This window comes from Spinacia oleracea, chromosome 4 (genome assembly GCF_020520425.1).
Source record: "Spinacia oleracea cultivar Varoflay chromosome 4, BTI_SOV_V1, whole genome shotgun sequence".
Lineage (NCBI taxonomy): Eukaryota > Viridiplantae > Streptophyta > Magnoliopsida > Caryophyllales > Amaranthaceae > Spinacia > Spinacia oleracea.
In genome coordinates this window covers 182,987,642-183,015,568 of record NC_079490.1, presented here as the reverse complement: position 1 = coordinate 183,015,568, position 27,927 = coordinate 182,987,642, and the positions used below count along the sequence as shown (strand labels likewise).

The 27,927-nt window shown below is 35.0% G+C and overlaps 3 protein-coding genes across 6 annotated transcripts in view; 1 reads left to right on the top strand and 2 right to left on the bottom strand.

The window, feature by feature from the left end:
• LOC110783730 (uncharacterized) overlaps nt 1-7,127 on the top strand; it is a 33,379-nt gene extending 26,252 nt beyond the window's left edge. For all 3 annotated transcript variants that reach the window (XM_021988093.2, XM_021988091.2, XM_056843183.1), the window contains 7 exons: nt 202-272; nt 3,033-3,095; nt 4,847-4,919; nt 6,166-6,285; nt 6,379-6,456; nt 6,541-6,591; nt 6,761-7,127. In XM_021988093.2, the coding sequence (XP_021843785.1) occupies nt 202-272; nt 3,033-3,095; nt 4,847-4,919; nt 6,166-6,285; nt 6,379-6,456; nt 6,541-6,591; nt 6,761-6,877 (573 nt within the window). In that variant the 3' untranslated portion in view covers nt 6,878-7,127. The remainder of the gene's footprint in view (nt 1-201; nt 273-3,032; nt 3,096-4,846; nt 4,920-6,165; nt 6,286-6,378; nt 6,457-6,540; nt 6,592-6,760) is intronic.
• Nucleotides 7,128-7,133: 6 nt separating this feature from the next.
• On the bottom strand, nt 7,134-20,134 carry LOC110783731 (serine carboxypeptidase-like 51). Of its 2 annotated transcripts, XM_021988096.2 has the most exons (13): nt 19,854-20,134; nt 19,684-19,778; nt 19,484-19,591; nt 19,136-19,376; nt 17,940-17,983; nt 17,418-17,485; nt 17,124-17,229; nt 16,484-16,695; nt 12,136-12,205; nt 10,910-10,960; nt 9,009-9,061; nt 8,800-8,932; nt 7,134-7,504 (listed from the first exon to the last, which is right to left on the bottom strand). In XM_021988096.2, the coding sequence occupies exons 1-13, from the start codon at nt 19,993-19,995 to the stop codon at nt 7,436-7,438; spliced, it is 1,392 nt and encodes a 463-aa protein (XP_021843788.2). In that variant the 5' UTR covers nt 19,996-20,134; the 3' UTR covers nt 7,134-7,435. The 2 variants fall into 2 exon arrangements, with proteins under 2 accessions (XP_021843788.2, XP_021843789.2); XM_021988097.2 differs by lacking the exons at nt 7,134-7,504; nt 8,800-8,932; nt 9,009-9,061 and adding an exon at nt 10,467-10,821 and having other exon boundaries at nt 19,854-20,104.
• A 6,250-nt stretch (nt 20,135-26,384) lies between these two features.
• On the bottom strand, nt 26,385-27,536 carry LOC110783686 (elongation of fatty acids protein 3-like). Its single transcript, XM_021988029.2, has one exon. It carries the CDS (start codon nt 27,338-27,340, stop codon nt 26,522-26,524), a length of 819 nt encoding a protein of 272 aa, XP_021843721.1. The 5' UTR covers nt 27,341-27,536; the 3' UTR covers nt 26,385-26,521.
• Between the last annotated feature and the right edge of the window lie 391 nt (nt 27,537-27,927).

Genomic DNA, 27,927 nt, shown 5'->3' with positions numbered 1-27,927 from the left:
TTTGTTATAAATTTATAATGGCCTGGACATCTGTTTTGGAAATCTCAAAGCATGAGCCTTATTGCTGAAACCCTACCTTCTGTTTTGCTGCTAAAAATGGTTAATTAATCTTGCTAAATAAGTTTTTAATATATTTTTCGCATCTATTTCTCTTAATCACTTCTATATAACCGGTGATGATATGATACTTTTTGGTTTCAGGTTGATTCTGTGCCAGACCTTGCAGAGCATATTTATAGATCAACTGCAAGATCTCTTCTTCACATCAATGGGTAAGACATTCAATATAATTAAAAGAAGATTTCTTGGTGTATTTCTTTATATGATTTTATTAATCATAAATACGGAGTATGTTATTTTGTGTCTACGGTGTTTCGCACAATTGGCATCAGAACATGTGTGTAAAAGTCCTTGTTTTTGTTTCCTTTGTCCACTTTTCACTTTTGTAACTTTGAATCCTTTTTTATTTTTGGTATGTGTTGCTGGATGGTGGGATAAGAATTGTTTGCTTCACTAACAATATCAACACTGATATGTGAATGGCAACATTACATAAGATGATTTTCTATCCGCTAAATGTCTCCACTAAAATAACTTGCAACGAATTTAGTTCAATAATGGTATACAATAAAGATGTATGTCATCCAAAACAGAAACTGCATACCGAGACTCCAATGTAAAGTTTTGGAAGGGTTTGAATGCAAGGAGCCTTAGCACTGGAAAAGCCGACATTTTTTTTTAATCCTTAAAGATGCATCTTTTAGAAGGTCCCGGGACTCTTTAAAACGAAATACTGCTAGTAGATCCCAGACTTGTGATCCAGACTCTTTGAAACTACTGCTACTCAAGAGTTCAATGCAATTCAATGAGATACTGCTGGAGCCAGCTAAAAGATAGTCCCTGTGCTCTGTATTTGAGCCAGTGTATAAGAAGGTGCGCCTTAGGCGCAAGGCGTTTGGAGCCAGTGCCTTTTATTGTCTGGGCGAGGCGATTCGAGCGTACCTAAGGCGCAAAAAGGCGCACCTCCCGAGGCACACGCCAATTTTTCACAAATTTTTTTTAACTTTTTATTAGGGCGCCTCACTTCACTCGGTGCGCCTAAGGCGCTGGGAAATCCAAATAGCCTTGTTGCGCCTTGAGCCTTTTTATACATTGATTTGATGTATCATCTACTTTTTTTGTGGAGATTAAGGAAAGCAAATAAGTAGAGAAAAAAGTGGTGGGTCGCTGGGTGTGGGTTCCATCTTCCGAGAAAATAGAGAGAAAATCTTCTCAAAAGTAGATTAAAGTTAAATGCATGATGTTAACCTAAATGCATGATTTTCACTTAAATACCGGGATGAAGTCAATATTAGTTTACAATGAAGAATATTGGCTTGCTCTATCTCTGCTTTGTTATTGTATTATTTAGTTCATTTGTTTAATGATTTGAATGCTGGTGGTTGGGGTACTGGATTAATATGTATGGTCAGATTTCTTATGGCATTATGAATTGGATCTATTTTTAACATGGTAACATTGTAACGTTGAGCCACCATCATCTCTAGTTAGTTCGAGCAAGCATGTTGGAAGCCAATGTGAATTATGCTGGAAACTGGAAAAGTATATAATAGCATTTAGAAGTATTGGAAGACCTGTTTAGCAAATTTCCAAATTCATATCGCTAGAAAACATCAGTGTCCTGTCCAGTGATATTTCAGTTGTTTCTTAAAGATTTTTTTTTAAAATTTTTTAGCTAGATTGACAATGATTTTTTTTGGGCCTGGATTAAATGATGCAAATAGCTGGACATCCCATCTGTGTGCATAATCTGCAGAACCTGTTTCCTTCTTATATTACGTTGTACACGAATAGAAGTACCTACAAACATTAAGGCCACAAATTTCTTCTATAATTTTCTGGCTGGAGTCAAGTTCATCATTGTGAGAAGAACATCGTAACTTCCAAGTTTGTGAATAATGTAAGAATTCCTAGGTGTATGCCGCGAATCCACACTGCGATGTGGGTCCTGTGCATATCCTATAGTTGCTTAGAAATGTTATAATATATATACAAGCTGGGACTATGCTTTATAAACCATACTCACCTGGGGCTCATCTGATCAAAGCTTTGTTATCCATACTTTTTGGTCGTTTTCTTCCTTTTTTTATTTTTTATTTTCTCTTCTCAACATCATCTACACATTTCATCTCCATACTAAAATTTCTCAATTTCTTCTTTGTACAGTTGTGCTATCTCCTTTCATCATCTTTTTTGTTTTGTTTTTTTGTTTTTTTTGTTTTTTTGTAACCATATCACATTTAGCCTTCTCTTTTGTTTTCTTTATTGCTACTTCTATTTTCTCCCTTTCATTTCATGGATTTTCGGTTGTTGGCCTTTGTATTTTTATGATTTCCATCATGGAGTTGCCTTTTGACTCTATTTTCTTATTATTTAATAGCTGGCACTCTATTTTTACTCATTAATTGTATAACTTCTTCTTTTTTAAGAATAAAACATATTGACTTGATAGGAGCTTACCATTTTTGTTTTCATTACTAGTAAGACGTAGAAACAGTGTCCCTAATTCCCTATTGTAGGCTACAACATGGCATAATGAGGTTTTGTCCTGCCTCCTGGGACTACTCCCTGGGAGAATGGATAGCCCCCCTTATCTGAATTGAAGCAGGATGGTTTATCTGAAGGCCTTTGTTTTGATAAATCAGGAGAGATAGTTTTTTCAGCTATTGGAATAGACTGTTTTTTGGCTCCCTATTAAATAGTCTTCACTAGCAATGCGTTAGCAACAAATCTTATTTTCTGTCAGCTACGTGGATAATAATATTGATATTTGCAAACATGCACCTTGAGGTGGTATTATATTAAACCGAGTACCTATTTATTACATTCAGGGGCCTCAGGGCCATCAATGTATTTGTGACATGGCTGTAGTATATTCCAAGTTCTGACATGGCTGTAGTGTCGTGGGCACAAGCTTTCTTTTATTAAGTCATATTTTTCTGGATTTACTAATCATGGCAAATGTTTTCCAGGTACGTTGAGCGTATTGCGAATGCTAAATGGGAAATTAAAGACCTTGGAACTGAGCATAATGGGTAAGTTTATCTTAATTATTGCAAGTTTTAGCATTGTTTTACATTTTTTTTATTCTCTTTTACAACCAGTCAAACCCCCATTGTCATCCCCCTACAGAAAAATAAAGTAAAATAAAAAGGAAAAAATTGTGGAGAAAGTCACCTGGAATGTTAGTGTTTTGGAGGATGTAGTTTGGAAGATAAAGAATGTTAAGCTTCTCTTGTTCATCTATACAGAACCACAATAACATTTGTACTGTCCATAATCTGAACTCTAAAGTCTCTCTATAAAGCTGTCTATTACCCCTTTATCCATTAATCACGGACAGCAAATGTCTATGTACTATGTTTCTTACTTCGTATTTTCTGAAGCTCTAATATATACCTTCATTAGGCTAAAAAATATACTCTCTGGTTGTAGCCTTTTAGGCCTTACCATGCAGTTTTATAAGGTGCCACACCACTGTATTTAGTTTTGAAATCAAATACTTTTTCACATGTTGAATATCAACTTCCTTTGAGCACTCGAAGGAACTTACATTCTGTGCCAATATTGAGGACAACTTGTCAGTGAATGACCACTAAAATATGGCAAGAAAGCATGTCTACAGTTTCTTGAAATCAGAAATCTGGTTTTTTTCTCTTACTGTTATTTGTCTCTTTGTGAGAGATGGTGTCGTAGAGATTTCCTGTGTACTGAACCCTTATACCTGTGGACATGTATGTTGTTGATGAATTTCAATACTTGACCTCATGTTGATAAAGTATGATTACCCATATCATGAAAGGAGAAGTCCACCAACCACCCTGACCTAATTCATGATGAGCCCACCAACATCCTAGCAAGATGTCTCCATCTATGATACATCATTTTGCTAGAAAAGGTATCTTGACACAATGACACTTCCCTGTGTACTAAATCCTATGACCTGTGGAAATGTTCTTCACAATATTTTCCAAGTAATCTGGGAGTAGACCTGAACAAAAGGCAGGGCGGGACCATAAAAATCTGCCCATTATGTCGGGCCGGCCCAGCTTCGGGCCAAATTTATATGCCCAAAACCCACTATTTCGGGCCAAAAATAGCTGTTTTTTCAGGCCATTTCGGGCCGGGACAAATTCATAACTAAAATTGTTGTTTTACGTTGCCCAAAACCCACATTTAAAAAAAAAAATCCGGGACTAGACCGGACATCGGGCCAAAAAATTCTGCCCAAAATCCGGTAATTTTTGGGTCGGGCCTGGCCAATGTTGATCAGCTCTATCTGGGAGTAAACATTTGAAAAGGAACTTGGATTAGAATGTCGTACTTTGGTGTATTCCTTGCATTCTAGTTTACACAGTTTATCATCACAACAACAACAACAACAACGACAACCAAGCCTTAGTCCCAAAATGATTGGGGTCGGCTAACATGAACTGTCATAAGAAACCGTCAACGACCGTGTACACAATTTATCATCGCATGAAGAAAAAAAATTGATCCTCTGTTTATTTGTTGATTCTATTACCGAGAACAAGATATAGATTTTATGATCCGCCGGATGTTCATCCACCCCCCCCCCCCTTTATTAATAAGATACAACAATCCAATTGCTTGTTGTTTGATTAAGGAAGCCTTCAGTACTAGAAAAAGAGCATTATTTAATGGAATACGCAGTTCTCTCCCCAGCCCCCTTCAACTTTAAATTAAAGCTTGTCTATCAGTTACCTATACGACAAGCACTTCAAAATTACTGCAAGTAGTCTGATGGTTTTCCATATATGAACAGTTATGTTGATTTGCTTTTGGGAGAATTTAAACACTACAAGACGAGGCTTGCTCATGCCGGAATTCACATGGAGGTAATTAGAGCGGCAAGTTTAATAACTCCAGTGATTTTTATTTTGTTATAGTTCAGGCTAATGAGCATTTTCTTTTGTGGCATTAATGGTACTCTCTCAGGTAACTGGTTTCCTATCTATATATATATTTAAACTCCAAGGCATTCCATGACATCTCTCCATGTGTCATGATAACTTGGCAAGTGACATAGAATAGCAGTGCCATGTCATACACACACATCGTTTATTGTGTCCTCATAAAAAAAATGTTGTTATCCATCTTTGAACTCATGAACTCTTATATGTTAATGCAAAGTTTTAACCATCACTCCAATGACACAACTTATGACTCTAAAACAATTAAAAAGGAGAAAAATCATACTTATGAATGCATAAACCTTTAATACCCAAAATTATGTATTTGAATAATAATTTATAGTAACAAAAAGTTTCTTAATTTTTATTCATTTACTAATCAAATCATTTATCTTTTCTAGACATGTATTTAGACTAAACATAAAACCATGAAATTAACAGAGAAAAGAATAGGAAAAAATAATGTTGCGCTTTCTTTAACTAATCAAATGTGTTTTTTTCCTCCAAAATGTATTTCGTCTTTGTAACACAATAAACAATTGTAACTTAAAATTTTTCTTACAAGTCATAAGCAAAGTGGGTAAAAAAAATAAAAATTTACACAAATCATGCAAAATTACTCAAAAAAGTAGTTTAACGGTAGTTGGTTAACCAATTTTATTTTTAAACTGGATATGTAATGAAATTCATATTATGGTCAAACTGCAAATATAAAAAAAATTACGGAGTAAGTGAATTTGAAATGATTAAAAAAACTCGAATTATATGCACACTCCGGGGCATCGCCCGGGCCACTAACTAGTTTCAGTAGTATTCCTCCTTTCGAGCCCTAGTATCAGCATTGAAATGATTTGTTGAATTAGTTATTTCACGTTGAACGTCAGAATTATGGTCTGTTAAGGTTGGACAGGGATTTAGGGAATTAAGGGATCTTTGAGCGCGCAGCCCGAAGATACTGGGTGGGGGGGGGGGGGGATCAGAAAGAAAATGAAAAAAATAATGCGCTTGATGATTGCTAGAGGTATTTCTAATCAACATAGGTAAAAAAAACTTTTTTGAGAAATGATTTTACTGGCCAATAGTTGTCACTGACTCTGTTAGTAGTTCCTTTTGGTCTGTAAATGAAATTATCTAACTGTGATACATCTGATGATTATTTCTGTGCCACTAGGTTCAAGAACACCTTTTGGAATATGGTGTTGAAATTGTTGCAGAAACACTTGTTGAGGGTCTATCACGTTTAAAGAAATGTACTGATGAAGGCCGGGCTCTTATGTCTTTGGATCTACAGGTTTTCTTCAAAAGTGCTTTGCAATTCAGACATTTGTTCCATATTATTATTATCCCTACATTTATCTGTACTGTTCTACTTGTGTTTCTTCAGGTGTTGATTAATGGACTTCAGCACTTCGTGTCAAAAGATGTAAAAGCAAAAGTGCACATTGTTGAGACATTCATTAAGGTAAGGATATGTCTGCATATAATTGTAATGAAGCTTATCAGTGCAAAATTGTTTGGGGTTAACTTTAATCTATTCTTTTGTTAGGCCTACTATCTTCCAGAAACTGAGTATGTTTACTGGGCCCGTGCACATCCGGTATGTAAAAATATAGTTTTGTTTTGCTATCTGTCTTCTGCTTTAATGTTTGTGTGTCAGTGTGTGTGTCTGTGTTCATCATGAATAATGGATGGAGAAAAGAAATGAAATCAATCATCGTTTGTCATATGCAATTAACTTATGTAAAAAATATGATTATTATGTGCAGGAATATAGCAAAAGTCAAGTTGTAGGGCTAGTTAACCTTGTAGCAACTATGAAAAGTTGGAAGAGAAAAACCAGACTGGAAATTATTGAGAAGATTGAGTCATCTAACATGGTTTGAGTTGGACATTGTGTTAGGGTTTTCTGTATCTAATTATTTTGTTTCTTGGAATGTAAATTGGATTAGTATCTTCCATCTTCATTTTTCTGTAGATAGAAGGTTGTACATCATGTAATTCCCAGTCTGTAATATATAAGGTGGTTTAGAAACACCCCTTTTGAGAGAACAAACAGGAACTTAGATGTAATTCTGGATCACACTGAAATTTACGAAGCATATAATAATATACCAAGTAATTTTTTCATCTTCAGCAGCGTCCCTCTGTACACCAGTCTCCTATTTATTTGATATTTTAAACTCTTTAAGTTTCCCGATGTGAAAGACAAAAAAGCAGTGAAGGCTTACAATTTTTGAAAAAAAAACAGATTTAAAATTATTCAGCTTTCATAGAAATACAAACTCTTCCTTTCTATAGTAGTACTCCGTATAATATTACTCTCTTTTCATAAATTCCCTAAATGTACCCTTTTCACTGGCATTCTTTAAATTTGTAATAGTAATTTATGGAACACAAGGTGTGTTTTCTTTATCGTTCTTCTTTCTGAATAGACGCGTCTTCTAAGTAGCAGGAGATTGCGTGATGCTACCCGCCATTTTTAAGGCAATACATGGCTGCTCGAAGGGTACCTGTTTAATCGATACCAAACAGATATAAAGAAGGAATTCATCATAGGAAAAATAATAATAATAGCTAAAAACATGATATAAATGTAATTCAGAAAGGAAGTACAAAGATTCAGGAAGTCAAAATTGCGATGATAATAATGCACACGTTTAGCTCAGTAGTTAGCTTGTTTTCTGGTTGGTGAGAAAACAGTCCTATCCTGAGTCACACTTCATGTAATAAATGATAGGGCCAGTTAAGTTTGTTATGTGTATGGATCGAAATGGAATAACCTACTCAAAAATTAATTAATGGAAATCAAGATCCGTCAAAGTAAGGATGACGTTTGAGTGAAAGTGTTCATACAAACAAACTTAGAGCTAATATTTGTATCCCACTACTCATTCAATTTTGGTAATCTTGGATGGAAATCACTTGATCCTTTTGATTTTAGTAGCCTCTCTTTTTTGGATTGGTAAAAGTGTGTAACTGATCAACTTCCAAAATTCACACACGATGCTCATGAGTTCATGGTATTTATGTCTATTTTTCTCTACTAGTTGGAAACTAAGGCCCTATTATTCTCTACCCAAAATCAATGCTAATAGGAACAGATAATAAGTAGAAATAAAAAGAACAATATCAACAAAATCAGGTGAAAAGAGCTAGCAAGACCTATTTGAAATGTTGTTTTTTTAAATTACAATGTTTCGACTAATTGTTTTACAATTAGCCAATCGTAGGTCATATTTACGTCCGACTACATCCGGATCGACCCGTGTCGCACACCTTGCTTATGGTGGGTGAGTCTCCCAACAAGAGTTTCTGCATACGGCAAGGCTCGAACCCGAGACCTCCCTTAAGCGACATCAAGCTGCTTACCACTTGAGCCAACTCTATGTTGGTCAATCGTAGGTCATATTACTCGTGAGTATATGATGGCTTTTTAAAAAAAAAGGATAGTCATGATAGCTCATGCAACAGTTGTAAATCAAATGATGAAACAGCACGGATGTAGGGTCATTAGAACATTAATGATGATGAGACTATACATCAACATCAGACATTATGATGAATGTTATAATGACAAAAATGATTAAATTATTAGTACTAATGATGAAAGCTGGTCCTTGCTAGCAATTTTCAAATTTCAACGAATAATTAAGTGAATCAAAGTGTAAGATCGATATGCATCAGTGTATAATTACACATTAATTATGGGTTGAGTACGAAATCATTCCAAGAACATACTCCCACCAGATTATCCCCTCATGATAAACTCTTATTTCTAGGAGAAATAAGTTGGAAAGAAACTTACAAAGTGTCCAGCTCCAAGAATCCAATAGAAATGCAAATTCTTGTAAGACCTGAAAAACCCCTTAGTTCCAGCATTAGGGTCACAGTATAGGGGTGTCCTACTCTCACTTAGGAAACTCTTTAGACCTTCCCACCTGCAAATCCACATTTTCATTAATATTAACTAAAGGATTATTCTTAGTTCATCCACGATAATCCAATTAATCTTACTTAAGCTTCTCCACCCATGCTTGAGTTCCTTTGGTTGCACATATCACATCAAGCTAATCAAACGAACAAAATTAATTAGAACAAATAAATTTATTTTTGTTTTGATAATATAAGGAAATGTCAAATATGTGCTTCCTATATTAAGGAAATTGCCAACTATTACTTACAAAAGCGTGAGATCGATGATGGAACTATGGCATCTTAATTAGCTTAAGAATTCCGTTTTTTTTTTTTTCCAATTTAAGTTTAATTTTGCAATTCTCTAATTAATTTAAACAGTTGTTTCAAGTTTGATCTTGATAAAATGTCTTTAAGAATAAAAATTGGGGAGCAATAATTATAAAAAGAAATTGCTCTAAATAATTTATTAGATGTGCTTAAAGGCACAAAACACCTTCGTTTTCTTCTTAATAATTACTCCTATAAAGGAGAATATTAGAATCTCGAAATTTTTGAAATTTTTGAAATAATTACTCCGCGTATAGTACGTATACATTTAGTGGACTATGCCACTAAAACATTTCATGTGTTTTCATTATCATTTCCATAACATGCGTTGTTGAAAACTCAAACATGACAATGTTAGTGAAATATGATGGGCACTAATGCACGTATTGACTTATTGTCTACTCCTACATAACGCCATACAGGCATACGTACTTATGCACATGGTGCTACCTATGTCTATTACGGAGTACTCCGTACTCTATATTTCTTACTCCGTATGTACTTGTACCGAGATGTCATACACTTCTTACTAGCTAGGAAGCACGGACACGCCATTGGGCTGCCGTGTCCCGTGTCCGACACGTATTGGACACCGACACGCCTTGGACACGCGAAAATATGTGTCCGACACGCGAAATCACGTGTCCGGTTCTTTTTGAAAATTTAGTACACGAGACACACGACCGGATACACGATGGACACATTTTGGACACATCTTGAACACATATTTCAATTACTTCTTTCTTTTTCACAATTCTTTCGAATGTCTCCTAATCAACAACCTTCATAAACAAATGACCATATTCACAAGCCACCATGACATTAATTAAGGTCTCATTTGTGGATTACTCCATCATCACATGAATATGATCTTATGTTTATGAAGGATTGGTGTTCATTCACAACAATCTCCGTCTACTTTCTAGAATGAGTGAAAGTTATTACAAAGGAAGAACAAAAATGTGGGGTGTAGGAGGAGATGGTTATCGTGTAGAATAGTTCTATTTTCTTATTTGAATGCTGTTAATAAATTTAATTACTTTTTGCATATTATTTTACAAATGATTGTAATTTTATCTCTTTTTTTATATTATATTTTATTATTTTAATATTATTATTTCCCGTGTCCCCGTGTCCGTCATTTTTAAAATGGTGTATCCCCGTACCCGTATTGTGTCCGTGTCCGTATCCGTTTTGGTGCAACCTAGCTTACTAGTACTCCATACATAGTAAGTATATACAATATATATAAATTATACATTTACTCCATACTATCTGTTGGGGTGTTAAAATGGGCCCACCATTTTAACCCAACAGCCAATAAAATCCACTGAAGCCCAATACCACAAATAAGGCCTCAAAGGCCCAACAAAGGCACTATATACCCCTCAAAGGGCAAGGTAAAGGGGTCACTCTCTGACCCTAGAGAAGCCACCCTACTCTCTCTCTCCCCAAAACACCTCATTTTATACATCAATTGTACTGACTTGAGCGTCGGAGGCTCCGCCTCGGGGACCCCCCCTTGGCCCGGAGTTCATCTTGCAGGCACCGTACGTGACCGGAACTCAAGATATCAAGGACGCTCCTACCATCGTTTCAACCCCAGAACACTATCAAAAATATAATTTTAATTACAAGAAATAGATGTGTATGGTGTATACAGATTGACTTACTTGTCCATTGTAAATAGTGATATCAACCCCTTTGGATAGCAACTCGTCCACCTACATTAATCACAATAATATACGAGAATGTTTGAAATCAAATGAAATGAAATTGAAATGGTGTTACTAGTACAAGAAAATTTAAAAACTTGTAAGAAAAAAAGAGAGCTCTAATTAATCTGTCCCTAATAATACTTTCGATAGTGTTAATAGGGACATGCACCAACGTACCTACCTAAAGAGTCTAAATAAGTAAACCAAGCATGCTTCGTTATCAAATACGAATGCGGATGTTTCCTTGAACTAACATGTTTATGTCTCTATATATAAGAGTGCGTCGAGGCGGATATCGGGCATGCAACAACAAACACATATCAACTAAAAGACAAATAGCTAAAAGACAAAAAAGGAAGTACCATTCATGTAAAAAAAGTACCATTCTAGTACCATTCTGTAAAAAAAAAATACCATTCTGTAAAAAAAAGTACCATTTGTGTTTAGAAAAGTACCATTTAATATTTTTTTTGTCCTTTTTCCTATTTTGTCTTATGTTCTGATATGTATTTGGACACACATATCAGATATGTGTTTTTACTTCCTCCTATATATAATGCCAAAACATATACTCCCTACAATATCATTCATTCTTTCGTATCTTCGATCTGTGGTACGTACACATTATTAGCTAATGACAAACTACATTTCTGATTTCTCAGCATCTCCACATTATAGTTATAGTACGTGTTTTCTTTGTAATTTTACTATTGTTGACTTCTTTGTGCTCCGCACTACAAGAAATTGTACTATTGACGACGGGAAATCCCGTCGCGAAAGGTCAATAATCGTTGATTAACGACGGGATTTCCTGTCGCGAACCCGTCATAAAAGGGGGCCGTCGTTAATAGAAATCCCGTCGTAAATCCGTCGTAAACCCGTCGTAAAAGATATTTGCGACGGTTATTATTTTGCGACTGGATTTTTGACCCATCGTAATTAGGTTGTCGTTAAAGATAGAAATTCTTGTAGTGCCGGCCTGAATTATTAGTTCCTTCCATCATTCCACTCCCTCCATCACGTCTCTTAAATAATATATTGTCTCGTGTTAACAAAATGTAGGATAGTAAATCATTTATGGTATGATCCAAAAAGAAAAATTTGGTTTAATAATAGAACATGAATACGTAGAAATCTTTGGAAGAAAAAAAAAAAAAAGTTAACTAAGAATAAATAATTACCTCAGCAACCCTAGGCTTCATGAAATCACTTTCTAATGCTTGGAAAACGAGGTCACTTTGTCCTCCCCACCTATATATGCAATCATTTAACATATCTTATTAGTCATATCATCATCATCATCATCATCATTATAATAAATAATAATAATAATAATAATAATAATTCCAATAATAATAATAATAATAATACGTTTTTCTCTCAAAGGGGCGATTATGGGGGTTTAGGGCTTTCACGTTCGGCGGTTCGACGTCAAATCCGCCGGTTATATCGGCGGCGAGGGCTGCCTGAGATTGGTCGGTGGTTTTCGGCCAGTTTGGGGGTGGTTTTTGGGGCAGTTGGTGCGTCTTTTGGAGCAGTTGGCAGTGTGTTGGTGCGTCAGAGTGCAATATTCAGGCGGCAGTCCAGGGTGTTTCAGGCCCATTCTCCGGCATCTTTTCCGACGGTGGTAGGGTGGTGAAGGGCACGTAGTGGCTGCTTTTCAGACGGCAGTTGCAGGGGTTAGTTTTGGGTCCAGTTTCGGTGCGTTTTGGGACCAGTTTGGGTGCGTTCTTGGGTCTAGTTTTCGGTGCACTTTTGGGTCTATTGCAGGTCGATTCTCAGGCGAGTAGTGCAAGGTCTGTTTTTGGGTGTTTGGCGGCGTCATTGCGAGTGGTGCAAGGTCAGTTTCGAAGGCGGCCGTCAGGGCAGTTTTTTTTTTGTGGGCAGTTTCCGGTGACAACAACGGAGGGCACTACGGTTCATTTCGGCTGCGAGTTTGTTCTAGAATTGCGTGGAATTTTGGTTGGTTCGTTGCTGCGTTTGGTTGTTCCTTTTTCCGGCAGTTTCAGTCCCCAGTAGTTTCAGTCAGTTGGATTGGCAGTGTTTCAGTTGGTTTGGCAGTGTTTGGCAGTGTTTGGAATTTCGGTGACTGTGTTTGAGGCCGTGTAGGTGTAGTTGTTTGGTGTGGTGGTCATTGCGTTCCAGCAGTTTGGCAGTTTCGGTGAGTTCCGTTTCAGATTCAGTGCGGTTGAAGTGCTTTGATATGGCGGCTTCTGTGGAGAAGTTTCATTGCCCTTTTGTGGGACTTAGCGGGTGCCAGGATGGAGGTGGGCGTGGTTTGGTGAGGAGTTCTCTGCTCACTCACTTACGGGATCGTCACTGTTGCTTTGGTGTGCGGGATGCTACCCGTCATTCCCTTACTACCAATTTGCAGGTTTTTACTTCGGCTGAGGTGACCTTTCGTCGTATGGGAATTTGGCTATGTGGAGATTGTTTCAAGACTCATACTCATCGTACTAGGTGTCGACATGGCAGTGGTTCTAGTACTGTTTTTGTGGACCCTCCTGATTCTGGGGATGGTATTCCCCGTTTTATTCTCTATGGTATTCAAAAACCCCTAGCTCCTACTTCCGAGCTGCCTTCTTCTGATGCGCCTCGGGAACATCATTTTTCTTTTGATGTTGCTCTTCTAGACTCTTTGTTGTCTAAGCGGTTGCGTTCTGTGAAATCCATCCCTCCCAAATGTCGTTTGGGTTTTTCGCGGGTTCTGAAAGGGGCGCTTGATAAGGTGATTTGCAGATCAGATGACATCGCTTGTTGGGTTCAGTTGCTCGTGTTACCTCTTTGTGTCCTCACGACTTTTTCTCCGCGGAGTAATCGTGAGTGTTCATCCGGTGTTAGGCGTCGTCGTCAGGAAGAGAGTATCACCGCTGCTATTCGTTCTTGGGGTGTGCCTGGTGGTTCTGAGCAGCTTGTTATGGACACATTGGCTAGCCTGTCTCCCCCTCTATTGGATGTTGACGACGACCATGATTTGGCGGAGCGTAATATTAAGCAATGCAAGAGAAAAATTTCTGACGGTCACTACACGGCTGCCGTTAGAGTTCTTTCGTCCTCAGGTCTTGCCCCTTACAATGATGCTACTCTTGCTGATTTGCAAGCAAAGCACCCTTCAGTTCCGGAACCTACCTTTCCGGATATCCCAGTTGATCATCACCTTACTGCTTCCTCCGCTGTTGTGTTGGAGCAGATTAGGGGCTTTCCGCGTGGTACTTCGTGCGGTAGAGATGGCTTGCGTGCTCAACACCTTTTGGATTGCTTGGGTGGTGCTGCTGTAGCTGTTTCTGATGAGTTGGTGGACTCTATCACTCAGGTAGTTAATCTCTTTCTTGCTGGAAAGTGTCCTGCTGAGCTTGGTGGATATATTGCTAGTGCTCCTCTTACGCCACTTGTTAAGCCGGGTGGTGGTATTCGGCCTATTGCTGTGGGCACTATTTGGAGGCGTCTTGTTTCTAAGGTTGGGGCTGCTATGATTGGTCCGCGTTTAGGGAACTACTTTGGGGGGCTTCAGTTTGGAGTTGGGGTTCCAGCAGGTGGTGAGGCTATTCTCCATGCTGTCAATCGTTTGGTTGAGGCTCGTGGGGCCGATGTTGGCCTCTCTATGTTATTGGTGGATTTTCAGAATGCATTCAATTTGGTTGATCGTTCGGCTTTGTTGCGTGAGGTTCGGCTACATTGTCCTGCTCTTTCGCGTTGGGTTGAATTCTGCTACTCTTCTCCAGCACGGTTGTATTATGGGGAGCATACCTTGTGGTCTTGTCAAGGTGTGCAGCAAGGGGATCCTCTCGGCCCTTTGCTATTTTCTTTGGTTCTACATCCATTGGTGTGTCGAATCAGGGACTCTTTTGATCTATCTCTGCAGGCGTGGTACTTGGATGATGGCACTATCGTTGGTGACAGTTTGGTGGTTGGAAAGGTCTTGGAGTTGATTTTGGAGGAGGGTCCTCATTTAGGTCTCCATGTTAATGTTGAGAAGACAGAGGTTTTCTGGCCTTCGGAGGACCCACGCAGTCGTCTAGAGGGTGTCTTTCCTACTGATATTGCTCGTCCCGCGCTTGGTGTTAAGTTGCTTGGTGGTCCAGTCAGTACGGATTCCTCTTTTTGTAAGGAGTTGGTTTCGCGACGGGTGTCGAAGACTGTTGTGTTGATGGATGCTGTAGCTAAGCTTAATGATTCCCAGTGTGAGTTGTTGCTTCTTCGTGCGTGCACTGGAGTTTCTAAACTCTATTTTGCTATGCGCACTTGTCCACCTCATCTTTTTGAAGCGGCCCAAGTATCTTTTGATGTGGCTCTTCGGGCTTCTTTAGAGCGTATCGTGACTGCTTCGGGACCTGGGTTCGGTGACTGGCAATGGCGTCTTGCTACCTTGCCTTATTCGTATGGAGGATTGGGTGTTTATTCAGCTGGTGATGTTCGGCATTATGCTTTTCTTGCATCCCGTTTGCAGTCTTCTGGTTTGCAGGATTCGCTTCTTCGGCTTTCAGGTGTTGATGGTCCGGGGTCGGCCTTTGATGATGCTCTTGGTCTTTTCAATAGGACCGTGGAGAGCGACCTTATGAGTAGCCCTAGTGAAATCGCTGCCCCCACTCTCATGAAGAAATTGGCAGACATATATTTCACGAAGGTTACTGCTGATGCGGTATCCGCCTACTCCTTATCTTCGCGTCATGTTGCCCTTTGGAAATCCCAGCAGGGGGATCACTCCTCAGCTTGGTTGCGGGCAGTCCCCATCTCGGGTTTAGGCCAGACTATGAACGGTAAGACTTATCGTTCGGTTCTTTGCTATCGGTTGGGTATTCCGTTGTTCTCTGATTCGACGCCGTGTTCTGCTTGCTCTCGGGTTTTCGATGGGGATATTTATGGGGATCATGCCGTGTCTTGTGCTGGGATCGTGGGTATCAAACATCGACATAATGTTGTTCGTGATACCCTTTTGGATATTTGCTATCGGTCGGGGATTTCTGCTCGAAAGGAGGTTGATGTTGGGCTGACTAGTGAGAGTGATGGAGCTCTTCGTCCTGCAGATATATTGCTTTATTCTTGGGATGGCGGTGTAGATGTGTGTGTTGACTTGACTGGGTCTTCACCTATGACGCAATCTGGGTTGTCAGACTTCGTTCCGGGTCGGGTTGTGGCGGTTGCTGCGCAGCGGAAGCAGGTTAAGTATGCGGCACGTTGTAGGGCTTTGGGTTACGGTTTCTTTCCTTTTTCCTTCTCTTCTTTTGGGGAGTTAGAGAAAGGGGCTGTTTCGTTGCTGAAGCGGGTCCAGACGTACTCCAGGGCTCAAGACATAGGGGCACGGGCAGCTGCCCACATTTTCAGCAGGATCGGGTTCGCCATAGCTAGAGGAGTGGGGGCCCAGATTGTATCTCGGCTCCCCACCAACTTCTTGTAGTTTACTTGATCTTTGTAGCTTGTTAAGCTTGTAACGTTTTGGTGGTTTTCCATAATAATAAATATAATAATAATAATAATAATAATAATAATAATAATAATATAATGTACAAAAAATAAAAAGTAATCGCTTACGTGACATTGTGTGGGATAATCTTAAGCTTTTTTCTTATAGGACCTGCCATTAAAGTACCAAGGCTCTCTCCATTTCCTGCAGGAAGACTCCTTAAAGAAGAAAGGTACTTTGAGTATCTTCCAAACGTTAGCTTTTTTGATAATACCACATTTGTTGTTGTTGTTGTTGTAAGTGGATCCATTGAAGAATCCAATAAAAAATTGTAAAAGTCCTGCAAATTTCTTACATAATTAAGCTCACATAACATAATTTCACTCACATAACATAATTTCACGTCTCAAATAGGCGAGTAATTCACCTTATTTTCACTTCTTTTATGCCTAAAACTCTTAAATAAGTCCAGATAAGATAATTCCAACGATCGTAATATATATAAGTTCAAAACATATATATTTAATTTGTGGCGCTAAGTTGAGATAAAACAAGCGCATAATTTATTAAGTTCCGATCGATAAGTGAAATTCAGGTGAAGGGATACTAATACTACCTAACAATTCCTTTGGTATAAAACACAATGCAATTGTCTTATCTAGATTAATTATTTAGTGGTATACAAAACATAATTTAATTTAGAGGAGAATTTTGAAGAATAAAATGAAATGGAACATATGGAATACTCCGTAGTTAGGACGTACATACCACAGAATTAGTAGTAGAGCCAAGTGCGTTCTCAAGTGTAGACCATGTATTTGTAGCATTCTCATATTGTCCCTTCTTTAACTGTTGCTTAATCTGCTCTGCCAAACTGATATTACACATATTCAACATAATTGATTAATTAATTAATTAATTAATTAATTAATTAAGACTACGTACTATTTTCTTTATCGTTTTTTACTCATTCTAAATTATTTGATAACGTACTCGAGAACGATTACTAAGCATCTAATACTATTGTTAATTAGTGATCGAGGTGTACAAAAATTGTGTTACCTGTTAGCTTGTTGAAATCCATCGTCATCAAGCCTTGAAACATCTTTAAGAAGAGGCCCCCATGAAAACTGCCCAAATAAATACACAAACAATGTTTATTATATTTGAAAATAAATCAAAGGGGAAAACAAAGTTACTCAAATTCATTCTTTGTCATTTCGATCTAGTATTATTAACGACGGGAAATCCCGTCATTAAAGACCAATAATTGTTAATTAACGACGGGATTTTCCCGTCATAAAAGAGGATCGTTGTTAATGGAAAATCCCGTTGTTCACCCGTCGTAAAAGACATTTGCGACGGTTATTCCCGTCCTTGTGGGTTGTTATCCCCGTCGCAAAAGCCCTTTTACGACGGGATTTTTACCCGTCGTTATTAGGTTGTCATAAAAGATGCAAATTTTTGTAGTGAAATACTTTTGTTGCACAATAAACTTTTACCTTTCGCAAAGAATGATTTCCTACTAAGAAAACAGGTCATTTTCGGAACAAGGGGTATAAGAAATGGAAATCGGTTACTTACAACAAAATCTTCAGGAGAAATCCAACTATCTCCAAGGGCAATACCTACATAATGTAAAATAAACAAAATCAAGGTCTAATTTATAACACATTTACACATAATAATAATCTAGAGGGAAATTTTAAATGCAATATGAAAAATCCTCTCTTAGATGTTTATCATTATGACGTACTCGAACTTTTGTTATGTTTTGTTTTAATAGAATGTTTATGCCCTTTTCTTTTTGGTTGAATTTCAACTCAGTTCAGTTCAGTAAAATTCAACTCAAATAAACACGGTCTTATTTAAAGATTTGTGTATGGGTTACATATTGAAAATCTAATAATAAACCATGCGTTAATGGACGACAATAATTAATTTCATATCTGTGGTGTAGATTGTAGAAAAAGAAATTCTTAAATTTTGATATAATTCCTCATTATTAGTTTATGTGTTGATCGCCTACTCAAAAAAAATTAAGGTTGAAAGTGCAACTAATAGTCTAATACTACACTAATTCAATTGAATATTAAAAATAAAGAATAGTTAATTGGATGAATGAACAATTCCCAGTCGTATTGCAGAAACTATGCTTAATTGGTGATCGATATAATTGAATGATAACTTTGCTCACTAAGTTTAAGTTACGGGTAGTACTTGCGTAAAACTAACACCTGTGCAAATACAAGAAATATTTGCTAACGAAAAAAGCAACACAATACACAAGGGTAACTTTTAATTATTTATTGAATTATTGTACACCACTTGTAAATAAGAATTTGTGATTAACCTAAATCATTTAACCAGTAATGTTCCATGTTACTCCACATAGAAACTAATGTTTGATTAAAAAATATAGCGTTTTATTCACCTGATTTTCACTTATTTTTTCTAATATTCTCTGAAATTAAATGGATTTATCTAAACTTATTAAAACTTATTTTAGTTATAAATTGTACTTTGACTAACTATTATTTTTTTCTGAATTTATCTTATCTGAAATTAACTAAACTTATTTGAACTTATTTTTACTAAAATAAGTGAAAATAAGATGAATAGAATTAAAAGTCTGATTTTAGGAAGGTTTTATACAAGAAAAGATAACTACATGCAGTTTTTTTTCTTTTTTTTATTGGCTAGCCTCTACTCCACTTATTATCTTCCCCCAACAAAAAGAAAAAGAAAAAGAAAAAGAAAAAGAAAAAGGAATGGATTACCTCCAAGTTTGAGTTTTAATTGGCCAGAAAGAATGGCTTTGTGTGCGGCTAATCCAAGAGTAACAGCAAACTTGCCGCCATAAGATTCAGCAACAATATACAATGGACTTTTCTGCAACTCAACATTCTTGTTAAATAACCCTTTCAATAATGATGTCAGATCATCCCCTGCTTCTTCATCACTCTTCACCACTAATTTATCATCTTCCACAAAACTGTATCCTGTTCCTACTGGATTATCCTATTATTAAAAAACCCAATTAAGATACTTAATTATACTGGAATAATAATAATAATAATAATAATAATTAGATAAGGTTTAATTAAGAGAGAGAGTTTACAACTTACAACAAAGAGAAGGTCTGCTTTCTTCAACCATGTTGAATTTCGAGGATTTAAGTTTGTATCTAATGGCCCAACCTCTTGGAAATTCCCAATTCCTGTTCCTGATGCTCCCTACATTTCAAATTTATGATACGAACAAGATTCAGATGAACACAACCTTCTTATAGTACTACTACGATTACTCGAAAATCACTAACACTTACCGGACCACCTTGAAGCCATAGAATTATTGGCCAGGGCTTGTTTGGATTGTCTACTCTGTACGGACTTTTGTAATGCCACCAGAACATATGTGCTTCTACGAAAAACAAACAAATTAATCCAATCAACCAAACAATGCCTAAATATACTTTTTAAAAAAATTAGAACTTACTTGGTCTGACTTGAACATAACCCCATTCTTCTAACCCAATACTATTCTTTTTTCTGAATTTACTAGCGAGATTTCCATGAAATAGAAGAAACAGAGTTGCAAAAAACAGGGGATTTATATGAAAAACAGAGTATTTTGCCATTTTGTTTTTGTTTTTGTTTCTGTAAAAGTGTTTCACAGTTGAAGGAAAGCTGCTGGATTTTTGGGTTTATATAGAATTGGGAATCCAAAAAGCTTCTATTGTCTGTTACAGTCTAGTATAAATATTTTATTTTATTTTAATTTTATTTGTTTTTAATTAAAAAGAAAAGATAATAATAATAAGGGAATCGTGCCGTGGATACAAAAGTAAGTGAAATGATTAAATTAATAATGGGGGTTGTAGACTTGTGTTAATAACAATTGTGTTAGTAATTAAAGACTGGGTAGTTTGGTACGAATTTTTTTTCTATAAATGGGGTTAGTAGGGTTTCAATGTTGGGTTTTTTTGGGTGATATAATAGTGTGTGAGATTGCAGACTGTCTACTTCCTCTATTTTTTTTAATTGCACCATCTTGAATTTCACGCTTGCCAATGCACTATTTTAACCACTAGTATCTCTCATTATACATTTTAAAAAAATATAAAAATTTGATAATTTTAAAGTATATTTGGAGACGAATCTAACAAGATCCCACTTGAATATATTTTTCCTTACATATAAATCACAAAAAATAACTATATAAGAATATGTGAATAGTGCTAAAACCAAGATGGTGCAATTATAAAAAAATGGAGGAAGTAATAGTTTTGTGTGAGAAAACAGGGGGTTGGGGTAGGCCGTCAGGTCGGGGTCGGAAAAGTATTATTTACGGATTACCCTTGGGTTTTGGCGTAATTCACTAAATGCCTCTCGATTTTCGGAAATTCACTAAATGGTCGTCGACTTTCAGAAATTCACCAAATGCCCCTCACAAATGACTTAGTATCCTAAATATCCTTAATTTTCAAATACCCATATTTTAATACTTATTTCATCAAATACTCCTATTCTGAAACTTAATTCACCAAATACCCATAACTTAAAATTCCTCATTTTGATGCTCAACGACTATTTGTAATCCGTTCAATTTCGGATAGCAATGCTCTCACTAACGAATCCTCTCATCTAACTCTTTTTAATGTCTTGATTGTTGTGTTTCTAATTGTAGAACTTAGTCCCAAGCTCAAATAAATCAGTTTGTTTTTATCTCTATTATTATTATTATTACTAGATTTTAGCCCGTGCGATGCACGGATTCTATTAAATTGTTAAGTTAAAATAAAACTCTTATATATACCAATTGTTGTATTTTGTATTAGATTATGATTTTGGATTGAATTTAGAAGTATATTAGATTAGATTAGTTTTTGATTTTGGATTGAATTTCATTTTAGATTTATTTTTTAATTATTAGAGTGATTGATTTTGAATGAAATTGTATATGCGTAATATTAATAATTAATTAATAAAAATATCTACGTGACACCTAATTATTTATTTAGGTGGCACTCAACTTTTTTAATTCGAAAATAATTACGAAATCTTATTTTTCATTGGCCGAAAACATTAGATTTACTATGTGGCGCTCTAATATTAGGTTAATGTTTGACTTTGGATTGAGTTTTTTTAGATTAGTGTTTCATTTTGGATGAATTTTATTTAAGATTTATTTTTTAATTATTAGAGTGTCTTGTTTTGTTTTGGATGGGGTTGTATATATTAGTAATTAATTAATTAAAATATCTATGTGACACCTAATTAATTATCTACGTGGCATTTAATTTTTTAATTTAAAAGTAAATTAGAAATCTTATTTTTCATTGGTAAAAAATATTCGATTTCTTTACTACATGGCGCTCTAATATTTCAGCAAATATGGCTCCTTTATAATTGATAATTATTATTATTATTAATTATTTAAGGTTTATTTCAAATTCAACCCTACTTCCCACATTGCTATTTTTAGTTAATAAACCCTTCAAAACGACTCTGGATCTAGTCTAACATTCATGTAGTTGTAATATCGCTATTAGGCATTTAGTGTCAACCACTAGACCATGATATTATTGGTACTCCATAGTTCAGTGGGATTTAATTAACCAATCAATTCGTGGCTCGATTTTGTTTTCAACAATAAAATTATCTGGAAAAAAAACGTATTTGTATATTTCGCATTATTAAAAATAAATTATAATTTTTTTTTTTTTTGACACCGGCTGAACGAACCAGAAAAAGAAACAAAATAAAATAACTTTAAAAGCCAAGAAAAAAAAAAAAAAAAAAAAACCTACTCCGGCTATAGACGAAAAAACCTCCGAGCATATCTCACAATCCACTGCAATTTTAGCAAGGTTGTGCACCTGTTCAACCTGAGATCAATCATCACTCAGAAGGAAGTTGAAACAAAAAGAGTCTCATAATCACTCAAAAGGAATTTTCTAAATCTCAAGAGTCCACGACTACAATCAGACGAATCAGACGGAAATCATATTTGTCATGGCTACAACAGATCTATTGACCCCCTCGTCAATGAAGGCTGTAAATCATAGCGATATAAAAGAGGGTATACAGAATGTTTGATATACTACGATCGTAGCTATGGTGAAAGGAAGTTTTTATTTAATTCGATTGTTATGTATTTATTAGATTTATATCTTTATGTAGATGTCGTATGACTTTTTATCAATGAATTAATTTGTTTATCAAAAACTAATTCCATCAAAATGCCTCAGTGACGGGCTGAGTGAGTCACTGGCCCATAACATGAATTCGTTTGAGTAGATGGGCCCAAAACTTGAAGACTCATGGCTTAAGTCAATGCCAACTAATTAACTTGCGAAATTAATCCAACATGTACGTTGAAGTAACTTCAAGTAACAATAATTACCATTAAAATTGACTTACAAAAAATAATGACCATTAATTATTATGCTGGTATTCCTATTACAACGTACTTCCTCCGTTTCTTTTTGTTTGTTATGTTTGGACTTTTGCATGTTTATTAACGTATAATAAAGATTCTTTTTCTTTTTTATTAGAAAAAGTAAATCCAAGTAAAACCTCAATCCACTAATCATTACTACAACCAATAAGATTGTTTTATTTATCAAAATAAACCAATAATGGGAAAACACAAAGATTGCTAACTTAACATACTTGGGAAATTGCAAAGATATTTAATGAGTTGAAAAAATTGGACCAATTAAAATTAAAAGATGGCACAAAAATTGATTGTATAATAAATTTATAAAAGGAAAGATTCTCCTACGTAACAAACATTGTGAAACAATCTAAAAGGAATACATAACAAACAAAAATAAACGGAGGGAGTACGACTTATACAAGTCAATTTTTAAGTAGTTTGTGTCAATCTAAAATAGCCGAATGCCGTTACTATTAAAGGTCTTGCGCGCACAAGGTGTACAATAAATTTATTGTACACCAAGATAACTTTTACCCATTTTTTTGTAACTTTAACTTAGTTCTGATTAACTTTTATATTAGTTAAAAAAAATTGATAGATAAACATTTTAAAGGGTTAAATGATTAATTTTATACATTATTAGTGATTTTGAAGAAATAAGTTTTATTAAAATGAAAAAATTTATCACTAAAAAAAATATAACTTTTACATATATGACCTTAACTTTTAAGCATTTTGAGTCAACTTTTATTCCGGTGTACCATATTTATTGTACATCCCTTGTAAATAAGAATTTGTGCTATATATTAGCCTTTTAAGATGATTTTCGTACATGTGTTATAAAATTTGAAACATACATGAGAAGATCTCTAACAATACAGGGAGGGTAATAAATAATAAATAACTAGATTTTAGCCCGTGCGATGCACGGTTTCTATTGAATTGTTACGTTAAAATAAAACACCTATATATATATCAACTGCTATATTTTATATATTAGATTAGATTGGTTTTTTTTTATTATTGAATTTCATTTTAGATTTTTTATTATTATTACAGTGTTTGATTTTGGATGAAATTGTATATAAGAAATATTAATAATTAATTAATAAAAATATCTATGTGGCACCTAATTATTTATCTACGTGGCATTTGAATTTTTAATTCAAAACTAATTTTGAAGTCTTATTTTTTCATTGGCCGAAACCATTAGATTTCCAATGTGGTGCTCTAATATTGGATTAATGTTTGATTTTGGATTGAATTTTATTTTAGATTAGTGTTTGATTTTGATGAATTTTATTTTAGATTTATTTTTTAATTATTAGAGCGTTTGATTTTGGATGGAAATTTTTTTTTTTTTTTGAGGGAATTGTATATTTTAGTAATTTTTAATTAATTTAAATATCTACGTGGCATCTAATTAACTATCTATGTGGCAATCGATTTTTTTAATTCAAAAATAAATTAGAAATCATATTTTTCATTGGCCGAAACCATTAGTAATCCTAGGTGGCGCTCTAATAGTTCAGCAAATATGACTCCTTTATATATATATATATATATATATATATATTAGATTAGATTAAATTGGTATTATTTTTTTGGATTGAATTTCATTTTAGATTTTTTTTAAAAAATTATTATAGTGTTTGATTTTGGATGAAATTATATATAAGAAATATTAATAATTATTTAATAAAAATATTTACGTGGCACCTAATTATTTATCTGCGTGGCATTCGAATTTTTAATTCAAAAATAATTTTGAAGTCTTATTTTTCATTGGCTGAAACCATTAGATTTCCTACGTGGCGCTCTAATGTTGGATTAATGTTTGATTTTGGATTGAATTTTATTTTAGATTAGTGTTTGATTTTGGATGGATTTTATTTTAGATTTATTTTTTAATTATTAGAGCGTTTGATTTTGAATGGAATTGTATATATTAGTAATTAATTAATTAATTTCAATATATACGGGGCACCTAATTAATTATCTACGTGGCACTCGATTTTTTTAATTCAAAAATAAATTAGAAATCTTATTTTTCATTGGCCGAAACCATTAGTAATCCTAGGTGGCGCTCTAATATTTCAGCAAATATGCCTCCTTTATATATGTATATTAGATTTCTATAATAAATAATATGTAATAAAAAATAAATAATAAACAATAAACAATAAAAAAATAAATAGAGAATAATGAATAATAAAAGTTAATTGAAAATTAAAATTAAAAATTAATTAATAATTAAACGTTAGTAGATGCCTAAGAAAAAAATCTCATATTCTAATAAAGTATATTTTATAGCGGTCGATATCTGAATTTGCTGGGTATTTCATTTCAATTTTGTTTTAACATATTTATCTAGTTCAAAATACGCTTATACTCCGTAGGTAGGACTATATTAATTAATGGTATTTTATGATTTATTGTACTCCCTCCGTTCATAAATGTTGTATCCGTTTTCATTTTAAGCGTTCCCTTTTGTTGTATCCGTTTCTATTTTTGGACATACATTTTATCCTAAAATACCCTTACATTTCTATCTAATTACCAAAATACCTAAAGATTCTAACCATATTCCCACCTAAATTTCCCCATCCTTATTATTTAATTCTTTCCCCCATCCCTATTATTTAAATAATGTCATTGGTCGCTTTAGAATTAATAGTATTTTATTCATGTACTTTGTTAAGGATATTTCATAAAATTCATCCAACTTTAAATCTTTTCATTTTAGATACAGAGTATATCAAGCTCTGTTCTGTTCGACAAAAAGAAAATAATAGTAATTCATCATAATTATTAAGCTCGGTTCTGTTTAAAATACGGAGTATATTAAGCTATGTTCCGTATCTTTTCATTCTAGATACAAAGTATATTGTTATTATATTTTTTTTAAAAAGCAGAAGGAGCGAGCATGTGAAGCAACTAAAAGTGTTAAGCTACATGATAATTTACAACCAATGTTTGTGATTGTAGAATTTAAATTTTAACTTAAATAAATTCATTAATCAATGTAAACAATTTTTTTTTCCATGCAATTTGACTGATGGCCTACTCCAACTACTAAATCAGTGTTTGTCGAAGAAAATTTAAAGGTAAAAAATTACCTAGATTGGAAAATGGTGCATGTTGTCTATAACGTAAAATTGGTTAGATATTTTTTTTCACCTTTACATTAGCAAAACTTCTTTAAAATCTTTTTTGAAAGATATAGAAAATTAATTACTACCTCCGTTCCTTAATGTTCTTTAGGCTTTGGAATATGTGTTCAAAGTGTGAAAACTTTGACCGTGGATTCTCACTGTTGTATACATAAAAATGTTATGATGTAAGATCTTGTTAGATTGGTCTCATTATGTATTTTCAAAATATCAAATTTTTATATTTTTTTCACAGACGAAAATGGATATATAAGTCGTTAAATATTGCATTGGAGTCCGTGCAAATAGTAAGCGTAAAAAACATTAAGGAACGGAGGTAGTATATTTTACCAAATTCAAAACGAATTAAAAAAAATATATTTAAAAAATGGCGTATTTTAGCTTGTTTGTACATCCAAACATTTATAAAATATAAAAATAAAGGGAGAAACCATGTTTATATTAACGTTTTAAAATTATTAACTACATTGTCAAATAGTCAACTTACGAAGAAAACAATAAACAATTCTAACATTAAGCAAATGCATCGGAACAAGCATTAAAAAAGTGTTACAATGCCTTATCTTTATCACCTCCCATCTTCAATTGTTTCTTCTTCTTGTAATTTTTAGAATGAAAATCAATAAACAAATACAAAAGCGATGCATTAAACGCAGCGTTGAAGCACCAACCTAAAACCCCAGAGCACGGGGCCCTTGCAAAATGATAATACAGCATAACCCCAGAAACCAAGAAGCTAAACACGAACTGAACTATCTGACAGTCGGTCACCAATCTCTTCCACGACGGACGAATCCCAACCGTACACATCAGATAATACCCATACATCACCGTATGTACACTCGCATTCGTAACCAATGCAACCGGAAACAACGACTGTGATGTCTCAAGCCAAATGTAGCACATAATCAGGACCGTTGAATGGTGGTAAACGTGGAGAAATGACAGCCGTCCAATACTCCCACTTAAGATGATAAGAAGAGTGTCGATAAACTCAAGGATTTTCGAGAGGTAGAAGATGTAAGCCCAGAAGAAGATAGGACCACGTGGAGGGGTTTGGTTGGCTGGGAAGCAGAAGATCCAGTGTGGTGCGGGCATTTGGGAGAGGCTGGAGAGGGTGCATCCGACCGCCATGGTGAAGGAGAGGAGGAGGATGATGAGGTTGTGGATGGCGGAGATGAAGCGGAGGAGCGGTGGTGGGAGCGGTGACAGAGATGAGTGAGAAAGGAGGAAAGTGAGAGTGAGGTAAGTAAGGATGGTGAGGATGAGGAATTGGGGGGAGGAGAAATGTGTAATTTCATGGTTCCATTCGAAATTTGTGATTGTTGGGTGATCAACTAGCCAGTATTTGATTGATTTTATCAACATTTGTTTTGCTTTCAACAATTATTTTTTGATTGAAATTGACTTGGGATTTTGATTAGAATTTTGTTAGGGTTAATTGGGTAGTTGCTCTTTCTTTTGGAATTTCAGGAATTAAAATGGAGAAGTGAGGAATCTAATGATGATTGGGTTCATGTGGACGAATGACTACCGTGTGTTTTTTAGTGCATAGGGAGATGGAACAATGATTAATACGAGTGAGAGTAAGCCCCGTTAAGGTAAAATTCATACTCCGTATAACTTAACGGGGCTCACACGGTCGCACCTAAGTAGACCTATTAAATAGATCGGTCGGATAGGATTGTAAAACTTACTGGGCCGATCAATGTTCAACTCTATTGTCTAAGAAAATGTTTTTCAATATATAAACTTGGAAGAGGCATAATACTTAATTTGGGAATCAAAATCTAATAATCTATAATGAAATGTGTAAGAGAATGATTGGATTTATTAAATCAATAAAATTTGGTTATGGGTAAGGTGTTACTCCGTACTAATTAAGCTGGGTACAAAATGATCTAATATATAACTCGAAGAGAGGATCGAATGTCATTAAAATAGCGAAATTTTGA

Bases quoted from the DNA above. Each gene is read 5' to 3' on its own strand.
- LOC110783731 (XM_021988096.2), bottom strand. From the start codon at position 19,995: ATGGCAAAATACTCTGTTTTTCATATAAATCCCCTGTTTTTTGCAACT. The intron at 17,230-17,417 runs GTAACACAATTT...GTGTAATATCAG, and splicing joins GGATTTCAACAAGCTAACAG to TTTGGCAGAGCAGATTAAGC. The intron at 10,961-12,135 runs GTAATTATTTAT...TGATTAATGTAG, and splicing joins TGAAGCCTAGGGTTGCTGAG to GTGGACGAGTTGCTATCCAA.
- LOC110783686 (XM_021988029.2), bottom strand. From the start codon at position 27,340: ATGTTGATAAAATCAATCAAATACTGGCTAGTTGATCACCCAACAATC.